Consider the following 15822-nt stretch of genomic DNA (forward strand, 5'->3'; position numbering starts at 1 on the left):
GAGCAGAGGTGCACAAACAGGCTTTTTCTCACAGAAGATTTGAAAAAGAACCCCCTTAACTGCAACAAATGATGTTTTCAAAATGCTGAGAGAAGATATTATCATGTTTCTCAATCCAAACCTTATAAATTTTCCATTATGTATAGGTATAATGTTAAGTTTCTAATTTCTGCAGAAAAAGTAGATAAGGATGTTAATTAACTCTATTAAGAAATGTTTAATTTTTTGTGTAGTACTGGGGTTCCCGGAAACCCTTCTACCTCCAAGCTACGCTCCCAGACCAATTATTTATATTTTTATTTTGAAACAGGGTCTCTTAAGCCAGAGAGGCTCTACGATCCTCCTGTCTTTGCCTCCCAAGTGCAGGGATTAGAAGTGTGCACCACCATGCCTGGCTTATATTTACTTTTATATATGTATGTATTGATTTATTAATCCCACTGCGTATTGAACCCAGTGACATTCTACCTCCAAACTACACCCCTAGGTCTTTTCATTTTGAAATAGGGTTTTACTAAATTGCTGAGCCTGGCTTCAAACGCAATCCTCCTGTCTCAGCCTCCCAAGTACTGGATGACAGGCGTGTGCCACCATACTTAGCCTTATTTTTCTTTTGAACCAGGGTCTTACAAAGTTGCTGCTGAGAATCTAAGCTGCTGAGACTAGACTCAAACCTGCAATTCTCCTGTCTCAGCCTACTGAGGGTACTGTGATCACAGGTATGCATCAAAATGCATTTTTAAAGATATAGCACTTCACTATAATGATAATATAATGTTCAAATGAATAGGAAGATAGAAGTTTTGTGCTTGTGTGTAGTACTAGGGATCAGATGCAGAAACATTCTAGCCAGGAGCTACACCCTCAGCTCAGCTCTTTTCTTATTTTGAAACTGGGTCCTACTAAGAGACTACATGCTGGCTTTGAACCTGAAATCCTGCTGTCAGTCTACCAAGGTCTAGGATTATAGGCTTGCACCACTTCACCTGGCTCTGGAAGACATCATTTTACATTTCTACACACCTAGCAATGGAATCATATGCAGAAATATGTGTTCCATAATTTCATGCACATAAAGTCCCAAAACCTAACAAAACTAATTTGTAAAGTCAAAAGTCTTCTGTATTTGGAAATTAAAGCAAAGTATTAGATATCCCAAGAAAATAGTAAGAAAGCTCACTGAGTGTGAATTTGAAGAAAGGCTGTAATGTGTAGCCTGGTACTAAAGGAGTGACAGGAAAATTAGCTCAGGGTCAGAGGACAGAGCCGCATTATTCATCTTTGATAGAAATCAACATTTAGCATGTGAAGCTGTTGTCTTTAAACGACTTGACTTTGAAAGACAGAGGAAAGAGGTTAAATGTTAGCTAACCAGATAAACACATTAAAATTATAAACCCTGCCGGGCGTGGTGGCGCACGCTTGTAATCCCCGCGCTTGGGAGGCGGAGACAGGAGGATCACGCATGTTCGAAGCCAGCCGCCCGCGCTGGCTTAGGAGACCCTGTTTCTAAATAAAAATATAAAATAGGTCTGTGAGTGTAGCCCAGAGGTAGAAGGGCTTCCAGGAACCCCAGTACCACAAAAAAAAAATTATAAACCCCAAAGCAAAATCTATCAAATGCAGAAGAGAAAATACTTAGTCAGCGAGGTTCAGTAGTGCACACCTGTAATCCCAGTACTAAGGAGTTTGAGACAGGAGGATTGCCAGTTCAAGACCAGTCTCAGCAACTTAGTGAGACCCTATTTCAAAATGAAATATAAAGCCGGGCTTGGTGGCACACGCGTGGAATCTGAGCATTTGGGAGGCTGAGACAGGAGGATATGTTTCAAGGTCAGTCTCGGCTACTTAGTCAGGCCCTTTACAACTCAGTGAAACCCTGTTTCAAAATAAACAATAAAATAAATATAGGGCTGGGGGTGTAGCTCAGAGGTAGAATAATGTCTCTCGGTTCCATCCCCAGTACCCCAAAATTAAAAAATTATAAGGCTGGGCTAATAGTGCAGAGGTAGATCGCCCTGCATTCAATCTCCACTACCACATAAAGAACAAAATTCTTGCTCCTTCACACTGTACAGTTTGCCCTGCGTTAACTCTGAGGGAGAAACTCCAGAACATTGCAATCACCTGAGTCCTGGATGATACAGCTTCCACAGTATCACTGAAATGTCCCTCACCTGTGACTCAACATCAGCTTCTTCCCCAGAGCTCAACGATTCCAAAAATCGTAACAGTCTTCTCTTCTCACTCTGCCCACATGGTCTGTTTAAAATATTAAAGAGTAAAATAAACATGCAACGTAACACTTGGCATTGACATATACACATATTAATTGTGCTGTCTCCAGGCCCCCAACAGAAGTGTCATATCACATAATATATGTCAGCTAAAGATGAAATTGCCCACTAATCCATCCCTTTGTACACTCTTAGGAATTTTTAGTTTTCTACCTATTTTTATAGTTTCCACTACACACATATACAGTTTGTCTTGTGTAAAATAAGTTCTTATAGCCAACCTTTTTTTTTCCTTTTTGTGGTGCTGCTGATTGATCCCAGGGACATTCTACTTCTAAACTTCATGCCCAGGCCTATTTAATTAATTAACTTATTATTTTTTGTGGAACAGGGAATTGAACCCAGTAGCATTCTACCTCCAAGCTATACCCCCAGTTATATATTTTCTTTATTTGGGTTTTTTATTTGGTTTTGTTTTGTTTTGTTGGTGGTCCTGGGGCTGGAACCCAGGGGCTCTCTACCTCCAGGCTATGCTCCCAGACCTATTTTATATTTTATTTGGAAACAGGGTCTCACCAAGTTGCTGAGAGTCTTATTAAATAGCTGAGGCCAGCTTCGAATCTGTGCTATCCTCCTGTCTCAGCCTCCTAAGCACAGGGATAACAAGCCTGTGCCACCATGCCTGGCTTATTGTTTATTTTGAAGCAGTGCCTCACTAAATTATGGAGGGCCTCCCTAAGCAGCTGAGGCTGGCTGCAAAGCTATGACCTTCCTATCTCTTCATCCCAAGTACTGGGATTATAGGTGTGTGCGACCATGCCCGGCTTACAGCCAATATTTTAATATTAGGAAAAAGGCCAGGCGTGGTGGCGCACGCTTGTAATCCCCGTGCTTGGGAGGCAGAGACAGGAGGATCACTCTGGTTTGAAGCCAGCCTCACTGGCCTTAAGAGACCCTGTTTTCAAATAAAAATATAAAAGAGGTCTGGGAGTATAGCCCATAAAAGTGTTACCAGGAACCTCAATACCACCAAAAAAAAAAAAATAAGGAAAAAGGCTGGGGGCGTCTCTCAGTGGTGGAGCATGTGCTTAGCATGCATAAAGCCCTGGGTTTGACTCCTACTGCACACATGCACACAAAGGGAAGAATCAAGTAGATATACCAACTCAGTCAGCAATTCCCCTCTTCAGTGGACTTTGATTTTATTCTCAGCTTTTCACTGCTATAAATAAGCCTGTAATGAAGATCTATGTACAGATAACCTCTTCTCTACTAAGTGTTAATTCTATACAACAAACCACCACACCATAAGTTGCTGAGACAAATGAAATTAATATTTTGTGCCTACATGATACAGCATGAAATTATTTCACAAATCATTTCTTCAACCTGAACCACATGTACTTGTCTAAAATTTGCCAAAAACTTTAAATTTCATTCTCTACATAAACATTTCTTATTGAGAGTACTGAATGTTTTCCATAATTCCTCTGTTGTGAACTATGTCCTTTCGTTTGCTTCTGTTATGTCCATTCCAATTTGAAATTCACTTTTTTGCCTGGCACGGTGGCCCACGCTTGTAACCCCAATGCTTGTGAGACTGAGACAGGAGAATCACAGGTCCGCAGCCAGCCTCAGCTACCTCAGCTACTTAGTAGGGACCTCTGCAACTTAATGCGACCTTGTTTCAAAATAAAGTATAAAAGCCGGGCATGGTGGCACATGCTTGTAATCCCCCACTTGGAAGGTAGAGACAGGAGGATCGCTCCGGTTCAAAGCCAGCCTTGCTGGCTTAAGAAACCCTTTTTCCAAATTTGTCTGGAAGTGTAGCCCAGAGACAGAAGGATTTCCAGGAACCCCAATACCACCAAAAAAAAAAAAAAGGAAAAAACATTAAATAGGACTGAAGTTGTAGTTCAGGGGTTCAATGCACATGTACCCAAGGGAAAAAAAAAAAGTAAAATATGAGATAAAAATTACTGTTGTTTGATGTTCGAAGCACTAAATTTTGGTGCAATTTGTTACATAGCAATATATAAGTAATAAAGTACAGATTCGCCAGGTGTGGTGACACACGCTTATAATCCCAGTGTTTGGGAGGCTGAGACAAGAGGATCGCACAGGTTCTAAGCCAGCCTCAGCTATTTAGTGAGGCTCTCAGCAACTTAGTGAGACTCTGTTTGCAAAGAAATTATAAAATAATAGGCTGGGGTGTGTGGCCCAGAGGTAGAAAGTTCCTGGGTTCCACAACTCAGTAAAACACACAAACACACACACACTCACTCACACACAAAGTACAGACTTGTGTGTGTTTACTTACATAGTTATTTATTTATGTGGTATTGAGGATTAAACCCAGAGGCATTCTACTTCCAAGCTACATCCCTGGCCTTTTTAAATTGAAAACATGGTCTTCCTACATTGCTGAAGCTACCTTTGAACCTGTGATCCTCCTGTTTCAGCCTCACAAATACTGGGATTACAGCTGTGCACCTCACACCAGGCTTTAGGCTTTTCATCAAATGCTGCTAGAAAAATGATTATCCATATGTAAAAGTAAATAAATGAATAATTTGGATTTATATATTACATGCTATATATAAAATTTAAATCAAATAAGCCAGGCATAATAGTACATGCCTGTAATCCCAGTATTTGAGAGGCTGAGGCCAGAGGAGTGCAGGTTCACAGCCAGCCTCAGCAAGTAGCAAATTTCTCATCAACCTACCAAGACTCTGTTTCCAAACACATAATAAAACAGGACTGGGATGTAGCCTGCAGGCAGACTGCCTCTGGGTTCTATCCCCAGTGCCACAAAACAAAACAAAATAAATCAAGCCAGGCATGGTGGCGCACACTTGTAATCCCAGTACTTGGGAGGCTGAGACAGAAAGATCACAGGTTCACAGCTAGCCTCAGCTACTTAGTGAAGTCCTCTGCAACTTAGTGAGAACTTGTTTCAAATAAAGAAGACAAAATAGGACTAGGGGTGTGGCTCAGAGGTAGAATGCCCCTGGATTCAATCCACAGTACTACAAAAATTAAAATTACAATTAATAATAAAATAAAATAAAATAAATAAATTTTAAAAATTACAATTAATAATAAAATAAAATAATAAAATTACAATTAATAATAAATAAACAAATCAAACAAAACATAAACTTAAATGTGAAGCCCAGGTCTAAACCTTGTAGAAGAAGACATAGGAGAAAATCTTTGTGACCTTGGATTAGGCAAAGATTCCTTTTGGTATGATCTAGTAAAGAAACTTGATAAACTGAACTTCATAACTATTAGGGATTCTAGCCCAGCATGGTGGCCCATGCCTATAATCCTAGTACTTGGGAGGTTGACATAGGAAGATTGCAGGTTTGAAGATAGCTTCAGCATCCCTAGTACTGGGATTACGGGCATGCACCACCATCCCTGGCTCCAAGTCAGTGTATTTGGGAATAGTCCCAAAACAGTGTGCTGTCACTTACCTGTAATCTCAGTACTTGGGAAGCTAAGACACAAGAATCACAAGTTAAGGGCTAGCCTCAGCAACTTAGTGAGACCCTGTCTAAAATTTAAAAAAAAAGGGCTGGTGGATTGTCCTTGGGTTCAATCCTCATTTTAAAAAAGAAGAAGAAAAGAACAAAAGAAGGAAAGAAAGAATGGTAAAAAATATTCCAAGCCTAGTGTGGTGGTACATATTTGTAATCCCAGTACTTGGGAGGCTGAGACAGGAGAATCTCAAGTTCACAGAAAGTCTCACTTGGTGAGGCCCTCTGCAACTTAGTGAGACCTTGTTCAAAATAAAGAATAAAAATATAGCTCAGAGGTAGAATGACCATGGGTTCCAATCCCAGTACAGAAAAAAAAAGTTCAAAACTCTATCTAAAATCTTGGAGGGCATAGAAAAAAGTCTCAGGAATAAGAGGGGTGGAGAGGGCGTAGCTAAGTGGTACAGCATGCTTAGCATGCAGAAGGCCCTGGGTTCCATCTCTAGCACAAATAATACAAAATAAAATAAGTAGTATTAACCCAAGCATATGGACTTTAATGCTTATTTTTCAAAATATACTAATTGCATCCAATCCTGAAATGTGAGAACATCGTGCACTTTACTTGACTAGATCCCCAAGTCCATGAGCCCTCAGAGAAGCCAGATTAGGTGCAGCACCACAGCACTGTGGTAAATGTTTGTAAGGATAAGTCTTGTGATTTTTCTGGCCACTTTGAACAGTTCCAGGATCCAGGACCTGGTGCTGAGCCAGGGAAAACCTCAGTGCCTGGCCATCTGAGACTCACCTTGGTCTCTCTGAAGACTGGCTAGGGCTGCAGGGAGCAGGTGTGCAGGGCACAGCTGGCTTGGGATCGATGTCAGCTGCCGGCCGGACACAAGGGAAGATGTTTTTCTGCACAAACAAAACACAGGTCACTGGCATGGGGGTGGGAATCGCCTGGTCCCGTCGCCATCACCATCACCACGTGGGAGTGAAACCTGCACTGGCCACCAGGGATCCAGCCCACCAGGAGCCCCACTCTGCCTTCCCATTCCCAAGCCCCATATGCCAGACAGTGCATCCACCAGGGGGCGCCACTGCACCTGTCCACCATGGGGCCTGTAGTCCTTCCCAGAGCAGCTGCCCTGGCCTTGCCAGTCACCTGTCTAACGTCTAGACAGTGCCACCATAGGCTGTCAATCAGTTGTGTATATCTGCACACAGTGGAAACTTCTGAATGTTAATGCTTTGGATAAAAATTCAATAACATGCTGATTTGAATTAGTAAAATTATCATTGCCGGACGGGGTGGCGGACTCTTGCAATCACCGCGCTAGGGAGCCTGAGACAGGAGGATTGCACAAGTTCGAAGCCAGCCTCAACTACTTAGTGAGGCTCTCAGCAACTTAGTGAGACCCTATTTCCAAATAAAATATAAAATAGGTCTGGGAGTATAGCCTGTAGGTAGAAAAGCCCCTGGGGTCCACCCCCTGTACAAAACACACACAAAAAGAAATAAAATAATAATACGCAAGCCTGATCGTGTCAATGTCTTTAGAACCCAGTGCCCTCAACCGCCCGCCCCTCCCCCACCAGCTCCACTCCGGCCTCCCCTTTTCTGTTCCTTCTGCCTGCCTTGCTTCCCTCCAAATCTTCCCATGGCCACTCTGTCGCTGTGTGCTCATACTCCCCGTCTCATCCTTTGAACACCCCTGCTGTCTTTCTCTCTTCCTCAAGGGTCCTGGTCCCTAATCCTCTGATACCTCCCTACTGCTCTCCTACAACTTGGTTCTACCAACTTTTTCTGGGGTATAGTGCTGCGGATCCCACCCAGGGCATGGCACATGTTAGGTATGACTGACGCCATGCAGAGAATGGACCTTGTGTGAGAGCAAGGGTGAAGGCAGAGAAGCTAGCGAGGAGCTGTTTAGGGAGCAGGCCAGGCAGCCAGACGCTGGAGGTCGGTGGGCACCACTTACAGGTACATATGGTGGGTGGAATCGGTGCACTTGCTGATGGGTGGACGGGGTGGGTGGAAAAGGGAGAAGTCAAGAAGATTCCCTATGGGGGATCCAGCAGTGGAGCCAGTCTGCCCGGCAGGAGCACACTCCCCGACACAGAGCAAAAGCTGCTAAACAGACAGAGTGATTCCTGTCTGTCTGCAGCCAACCCAGGACAGAGATTCTTTACAACAGGAAAACTCGGGTCTTCTCAAACTGAAAACCACGCCCTCTTGTGCCCCGCCTCGTCCCAGTCTCAGGACTAACCCCTAACCCACCCCAACTTCTTACCCTAAACTCCAGGCACCACCGGGTGAGGGCAGGACCGGTGGGATCTACTTACAAACAGGCTCCGGCGGCCTTTCCGAAGCCGCTGGAGCATCCTTTCTCCTGTAGGTGGCCTGGTTCCGGTCAGGGACTAAAGCCTATAGCACAATCGGACTTTCTCTAGCTCAAATCTAGACGCCTTTTTCCTCAAAAGGCTTCGCAACAACTGCCTTTGGCTCTGTTTTGGCCTTGACCAATCAGAGTCAAAGTTGCTTTCACAAACGTTGCTCTTGGCAACTAGAGGGTGTTTTTAAAATCTCCGCCAATAGGAAAGCAGCTGCATTGTTTAGCTCTTATTGGAGTGATCAGGTGTCAATCTCTGACACAGCAGCCAATCCAAAGCCTTAGCAGGTGGAGGGCGGGCAGGATGAAAAACTGGACCTGCGCAGCTGGTAGGAATCTGGAAGGAGTGTGCTTCCCTGATCCTTAGGCTGGAGAGGAAGTCTCCCTGCTGGCTTATCTCAGGTCCTGGACTGGACAGAAGAGACATGGCGCTGAACGATCTGGGATATCAGAGGCCAGACAAGTTCCAAAATTGAGGAACCTAGCCGCCAGGGCCATCATCTCCAGGTTCTTAGACTTCAGTACACAGTTCAGTCTTTGAAAGACCATTAAGCAGACAGACTCCTGCTATAATCCTTGGCTTCCAGTGGACCGTGGGGCTGTGTGCGGGAAGGCTGGCTTAAGAGCTGAATAGTATTTTCCTCACTAGGTCGAGACCACCTATGGAAAGGCATCCTCCTGACCACGAGGGTCCAGTACACGTGCCTTTTGGGCACATTGTGGCCAGTGAGAAATGGCGCGGGACGCAGCTGGCACAGGAAATGCAAGGTCAGTGGCCTGCCTTCTGTCATATGCCTTTTCCTTTCCGTGCTTTAAAAATATATTTAAGCCTGGCGTAGTGGCACATACTTGTAATCCCAGCATTCGGGAGGCTAAGACCAGAGGATCATGGTTCTCAGAAAGCTTCAGCTACTTAGTCCCTCTGCAACTTAGTGAGATCCTATTTCAAAATAAAGATTTAAAATAGGGCAGGGGGTGTAGCTCAGAGGTCGAATACCCCTGGGTTCCATCCCCAGACCCACACACAAAAAAATTATATATATATTTAAAAATCTACCTATTGCCTAAGTTAACAACGCTATTTCCTCCATTTTAAGGTAAAATTAAACTCATTTTTGAGGATGGCCTGACATCGGTAGATTTTTACCTGTCCAGCAGATCCTGCATTCTTTATATCACCGAAGCTGACTTGGTAGCAGGAAATGGCTACAGAAAGAGACTTGTTCGAATTAGAAATGTAAGTACTAACTCGGGCATGGTGGAACATGCCTGTAATCCCAGTACTTGGAAAGCTGAGACAGGAGAGGAGGATCACAAGCTCACGACCATCCTCAGCAATTTACTGTGACTCTCAACAAGATAGTGAGAACCTCTTTCAAAACAAAAAATAAACTAAAAACAAAATTAAAAGGACTGGTGTGTAGCTCAGAGGTAGAATATCCCTGGTTTCAATCTCCAGTACTACACACAGAACAAAAGTTACAAATGTTAAGTACTGAATTAAACTGAAATTCAACAGCGTTTCCTCCATCACTTGTAATAATTTATATATAATGCCATTAGCCATTCCAAATGCAAAGTGATAGCTTTCTTAACTTTGTAAATTTGTTACAAAATGATATATTTTTCTTTGAAGTCTGGCAACCTTCAAGGGATTGTAGTAGTTGAAAAAACCCAGATGAGTGAACAGTACTTTTCAGCCATACAGAAGTTTACTGTGCTGGACCTGGGGATGGTGTTACTTCCTGTGACCAACCAGATGGAAGCATCTTGCCTCATCGTCCAATTAGTAAGTGCTCATTTTCTCTTTCACAGTACTGCGGTTCTCTAAGGTGGGCCTGGTGGCCCACACTCGTAATCCGAGTACTTGGGAGGCTAAGACAGGAGGATTGCAGGTCTGAGGACAAGCTCAGCAAGTGGTGAGACTCTCACCAACCTAGCAAGACCCTGTTTCCAAATAAGAACTAAAATCCAGCTGGGGGTGTAGCTCAAAGGTAGAATGCCCCTGGCTTCCATCCCCAGTGCCACAGAAAGAAAAACAACGGTGCTGTCCTCAGGCATTTGACTTCAGAATCCCCAACTGTGATTAGCGCCGTCATTCATTATACTTAGGCTGGTGAAACATTAGTTGGCAGCCACTTTGCCTCATTTCCACAGGCCATTTCACTTCAGGCACCAGCACTTGTGTGTGCAAGTTTATATGTTTATTTTTAAAACTGGTTCTCCATGGCTCTCACTGACTTTCCCCCTTGGATTTTCATTAGAATTTCCTGGGCACTTTTAAAAATAGTGATAGAGCTGGGAGTATAACTATTGGCAGAGAATCCCCAGCACCACGCACATGCTGTGATACATGAGCCTTTTACCTGACCAATTAAAAATCAGAATAGAGCCGGGCGTGGTGGCGCACGCTTGTAATCCCAGCATTCTGGAGCCTGAGACCGTAGGATCGCAGTTTGCGGAGAGCCTCAGCTAGTGAAGCCCTCTGCAACTCAGTGAGACCCTGTTTCAAAATAAAGAATAAAAAATAGGACAGAGGGTGTAGCTCGGAGGTTGAACGACCCTGGGTTCCATCCCCAGATCTGAGGGAAAAAAAATTCAGAATATGAGGTACATCAGTTTTGTGTTGTTTTAAATCTCCACTGTGGTAGAGCTAGGGTTGAAAACCAAGTTGGGAAGGCAAGCAGCCCTGTGTGGTTCCTGTATTCCTCCAGAACACCACTTGCTTCACTCTTCCTAACTTCCCTTGATATAATGCTATTATCTACTCTGATATTAACTGTCTGAAGACTGAGTTTCTCCTGTGATGGGCAAGCTTCCTGAAGATCTGTGTGAAGTAGATCTCATTTAACTCTGCACAATTGAAACATATCTTTTCCTTTTTTTTTTTTTTTTTTCTATTTCCTTTAGTACTGAGGGGCATTCTACCTGAGCTATACCCAGGCCTTTGTATTTTTTATGTTGCTTTGGGTTGGGAAGGGTTGTTGTTTTTATTTTTGGTACTGGGTATAGAACACAGGGGCATTCTACCTCCAAGCTACAGCCTTAGTCCTTTTTATTTTGAACCAGAGTCTTGCTGAGTTTTTGAGGCCTATCTCAGCCTCCCAAGTTCTAGTATTATAGGCACCACACCTGGCTGTGAACATGACTTTTTCCTTTTTTTTCCTTGTAGTGCTGGGGATTGAACTCAGGGGCATGCTCCTTCTAAGCTACACCCCCAGTTCTATTTTATTTGGAAACAGGATCTGAGTTTCTGAGGCTGGCTTCAAAGCTGCTCAGCCTCTCAAGTACTGGAATTAGAGATGTGTTCCACCACATTCGGCTGGCTCTGGCTTTTTGTGTTTGGCACTGGGTAATAAACCCAAAGGTATTCTATCTCTGATCTATACCCCCGGCCCTATTTTATATTCTTGATTTTGAAATAGGGTCTTACTAAGTTGTGGAGGGCTTAAGTAGCTGAGGTTGGCCGCGAACCTTTGATCTTCCTGTCTCAGCCTCCCAAGTACTAGGATTAAAAGCATGCATCACCACGCCCAGCTTGGTCATTTCTTTCTGGACCATATGAAAGTATTTAAATTCCTCAGACCATGTTTTTCCACTACCTCTACCCTCAAGATTTTGAAAACATGTTTTAGTAAATTATTTTATCTTTTTTGTGTGGTCCATTGGTCCATTTCTCAGTAATTTCACTCACCTGGAAATTAATATTCATGGCATGTGAAAACATTTGAACCCGAACTTAAGATGAATCAAACAGAAAAACTCTCTTAAGAAAATTGCCAGTTCTCAGGGGGCGCTCCTGTAATTCTTTAATTTCTCCTTCAGGTTCTTGAGCAATCCAAAGAACCCAGTAAAAATCCTTTCCTCAGGAAGAAACGGTCTCTGCTCTCTGAGCCATCCCTCCTTCGAACTGTACAACAGATCCCAGGTGTTGGAAAAGTTAAAGCTCCCCTTCTGCTTCAGAAGTTTCCAAGTATCCAGCAACTGAGTAATGCTTCCACCCAAGAACTCGAGCCAGTGGTAGGGCAAGCGGTATCACAGCAAATCCACACCTTCTTCACTCAGTCCAGGTGACAGCTGCCCTCACCCTAACCTACAGGGCCTGGTTTGCACAGTTAAAAATCAAGAAAAAACAGGACCACAGCAACTGGTGAAGGAGGCACGCCTGGAGGAGCCCTGTGATTGAGCTGCAGCTTTGCTGTCTGGGGCTGGGCCTGGGCACTTACGTTAGTTAGTGGGCTGCAGGTGGCATGCCCTGATTCAGCTAAGATGAAGCCGGCCACTGGGGATCTTCCTAAGAAGTCAGGGACTCTCATTCTCAGCAAAAAGCCCACGAGGGTAGTTTTCAATGAAAGACCTAGACCTGCATCTGAAGAGGAAAGGACTTAAAAGTTTCAGGTAGTGGCTACATCCATCTAAAAGAAACTGGCAGTGAAGCACTGTGTATCATAAGCCCCTTCTTCGCCGCTGTTCGCTGTTCTTCAGGCGGGGTTGGTAGGATGCTGCCAATGTAAATAAACAAGAAAATGACAGTTCTTCCCATGATTCCTGTGTTCCTTCACTCATTCCTTCCTCTTTTTTTTTTTTTTTAAGAAGTGGCCTTTTTTTTTTTTTGAGAAGTGGCTTTTAATCACTGGACATGTATTCTGAAAACAGAAAGCCTAGTCTGAAATTCCCCATTTACAGATGAAAAAAAATTAATGTATGTGAGGAAGAATGTGTTTTTTGTACAGCCCCCAAATAGGCGGAAATGCAAGAAAATATTAGAGCCACATGTGTCCAGTGACAAGAGCCAGGGACTAGTCTCAAAAGATATAATTGGCATTCCAAAATAAATACAACTTAAAATGCCTTTTTATTTTTTATTATTTTAATTTTTTTTTGTAGTAATGGGGATTGAATCCAAGGTCATTCTACCTGAGCTGCACCCCCAGCCCTATTTTTTTATTCTTGATTTTTATTTTTATTCTTGATTTTGATACTATGTACCTGAGGCTGGCATGAACCTTCAATCCTCCTGTCTCGCCAAGTACTGGATTACAAGCATGTACCATGTTTGGCTTAAAATGCCATGTGTATTTTTTTTTGTGTGTGTATGTGTTTTTTTGTGGGTTTTTTTTTTTTTTTTTTTTTTTTTGCGGGTCTGGGAATGGAACTCAGGGGCATTCAACCTCCGAGCTACACCCCCTGCCCTATTTTTTATTCTTTATTTTGAAACAGGTTCTCACTAAGTTACGGAGTGCCTCACTAAGTAGCTGAGGCTGTCCGCGAACTGTGATCCTCCAGTCTCAGCCTCCTAAATACTAGGATTACAAGTGCCATGTGTTTTTAAAATCATTAATATAACTGCTTTGTGAAATGTTGGTGATTTTTAATCTTTTTTTATTTTTTTTATTTTTTTGCGGGCCTGGGGATGGAACTCAGGGGCATTCAACCTCCAAGCTACACCCCCTGCCCTATTTTTTATTCCTTATTTTGAAACAGGGTCTCACTATGTTGCAGAGGGCCTCACTAAGTAGTTTAGGCTGTCCACGAATCACTATCCTCCTGTCTCAGCCTCCTGAATGCTGGGATTATAAGCATGTGCCACCACGCCCGGCTTATGTTGATGATTTTTAAAAGCTAAACATTTTCTTCACTTTTTAATAGTTTGAAAGAAGGAATTAAAGTGAAATAAAAGCAAAAAAAACTCAGATAAACGAATATATTTATTTAAATATTTATACAAATATATTTAGGAACAGTGGATATACCTTCTCATGGTGGTTGCTTCCCTAAAGATACTGCACAATAGAAAAATTTTAAATTTTTGTTAGTTCTCAAAATTGGATTTCAATTATATATATAGTTTGTTTTGTAGCACTAGGATTAAACCCAGAGGCCTTGTACCTCCAAGCTACACTTCCAGCCCTATTTTTTATTATTTATTTATTTATTTATTTAATTTTGCAGTACTGCAGATGGAACCCAGGGGCATTCTACCTCCGACCTACATAACCAGCCCTATTTTTTTAGTCTTGTGTGTGTGTGTGTGTGTGTGTGTGTGTGTGTGTGTGTGTGTGTGTGGTACTGGGGTGTTCAGAACCCAGGGTTTTTTCTACCTCCAGGCTATACTCCCAGACCTATTTTATACTTTATTTGGAAACAAGGTCTATGTTGCTGAGAGCCTCATTCAGTAGCTGAGGCTGGCTTCAAACCTGAGTGATCCTCCTATCTCAGCCTCCCAAATGCTGTGATTACAAGTGTGCACCACCACACCCGGCTAGTCCTTTCATTTTTGAAACAGGGTCTCACTGAGTTGCAAAATGCCTCGCTAAGAAGCTAAGGCTGTCTGGAACTGTGATACTCTAGTCTCAGCCTCCCAAATGCTGGGATTACAAGGGTGCACCACCATGCCCAGCTTATTTATTTTGAAACAGGGTCTTACTAAGTTAATGAGAGCCTCACTGAGCAGCTAGCTGAGGCTGGCCACGAACTGCGTGATCCTCCTGTCTCAGCCTCCTAAGTACTGGGATTATAGGCTTGTGCTACCACGCCCAGCTCTCTCTATATATACATACACACATACATACATACATACACACACACACACTGGGGATTTACCTCTGAGCCACACCCCAGCCCTATTTTATTTCTTAGTTTGAAACAGGGTCTCACTAGCTTGCTGAGAGTCTAGCTACATTGTTGAGGCTGTCCTTGAACCTGTGACCCTCCTGTCTCAGCCTCCCAAGTACTGGGGTTACAAGGGTGCGCCACCACGCCAGGCTTCAATGCTATATTTTTAAGCTATGTCACTTGCATATGTCAACCATGAGTCTTAACTAGAGTCATGGTATCATCCAACTTAAGAGATATCAAATTGGTAAGAATATTCATTTTTAAAAGTCAAACAGAGCTTTAAACTTGAATCATTTACATCTTTACCTTATAAAATGCAAAACTATTTTTACTCAAGATTCTTAAAATATATATAGTTATGTACTTTTTACTTTAAACAAAATGAATAATGTTTTGAGTATAAAACAGTATATTATCTACCCTGTAGATAGTATATCCATCTAACACTGCCACTGTGTTAGCAACTTGTAACTGGTATCATACTAGAGAAAAAGCTGCTTGTAAATTTTTATTTTTATGGGGAACTGGAGATAAACCCAGGGCTCTTGACCAGGTTAAATCCCTAACACCATCCCCCCAAAAAAGTCAACACAAATTTGGCACTAGACTTTGTCTAGAAATAGCATTCATATTATATGAAATAGAGAAATTTTAAGTTCCAAAGAGGAAGCAGCTCTTTGGAACAGGTTTTAATAACAAATTTTGTTCTGTCATAGTCCTCTGCCCTACCTAAATTCAAGGGTCATCTGAACTCTAGTCTAAGGAATGATTATTGCCCAAACCTGGACAAAAGAGAACAAGAGGCAACCCCAAGTTAACTCTGATGATGCATAAAAGTCCTAACTATAACCATTGAAAGTAGCCATCATTTCAACACTATTCTATGTACAATATTTTATAGAATAAATAACTTGTAGCAGTAATAGTGACACTTTTCAAATAAGTGTGTTCTCCATAAATTTCTAGAGGTTTCAAATGCAAGTTTGCACTGTGAGAAAATGGTATTTGATATTTTCCACATGGCACAAATTTTAAGGCCTAGTCAGCCCTGGAAATGCTCAGGGCCTGCGCATCTGTTTCTTCCCC

At 42.6% G+C, this 15822-nt stretch overlaps 1 protein-coding gene across 1 annotated transcript; it reads left to right on the forward strand.

Moving 5' to 3' along the window:
- Positions 1 to 8771: 8771 nt before the first annotated feature.
- On the forward strand, positions 8772 to 12192 carry FAAP24 (FA core complex associated protein 24; the record flags this gene model as incomplete). Its single annotated transcript, XM_080704659.1, has 4 exons — positions 8772 to 8886; positions 9216 to 9355; positions 9755 to 9907; positions 11944 to 12192. Exons 1-4 carry the CDS (start codon positions 8781 to 8783, stop codon positions 12190 to 12192), a joined length of 648 nt encoding a protein of 215 aa, XP_080560785.1. The 5' UTR covers positions 8772 to 8780.
- Between the last annotated feature and the right edge of the window lie 3630 nt (positions 12193 to 15822).

This window comes from Muscardinus avellanarius (assembly GCF_963383645.1).
Source record: "Muscardinus avellanarius genome assembly, chromosome: 10".
NCBI classification, from domain to species: domain Eukaryota; kingdom Metazoa; phylum Chordata; class Mammalia; order Rodentia; family Gliridae; genus Muscardinus; species Muscardinus avellanarius.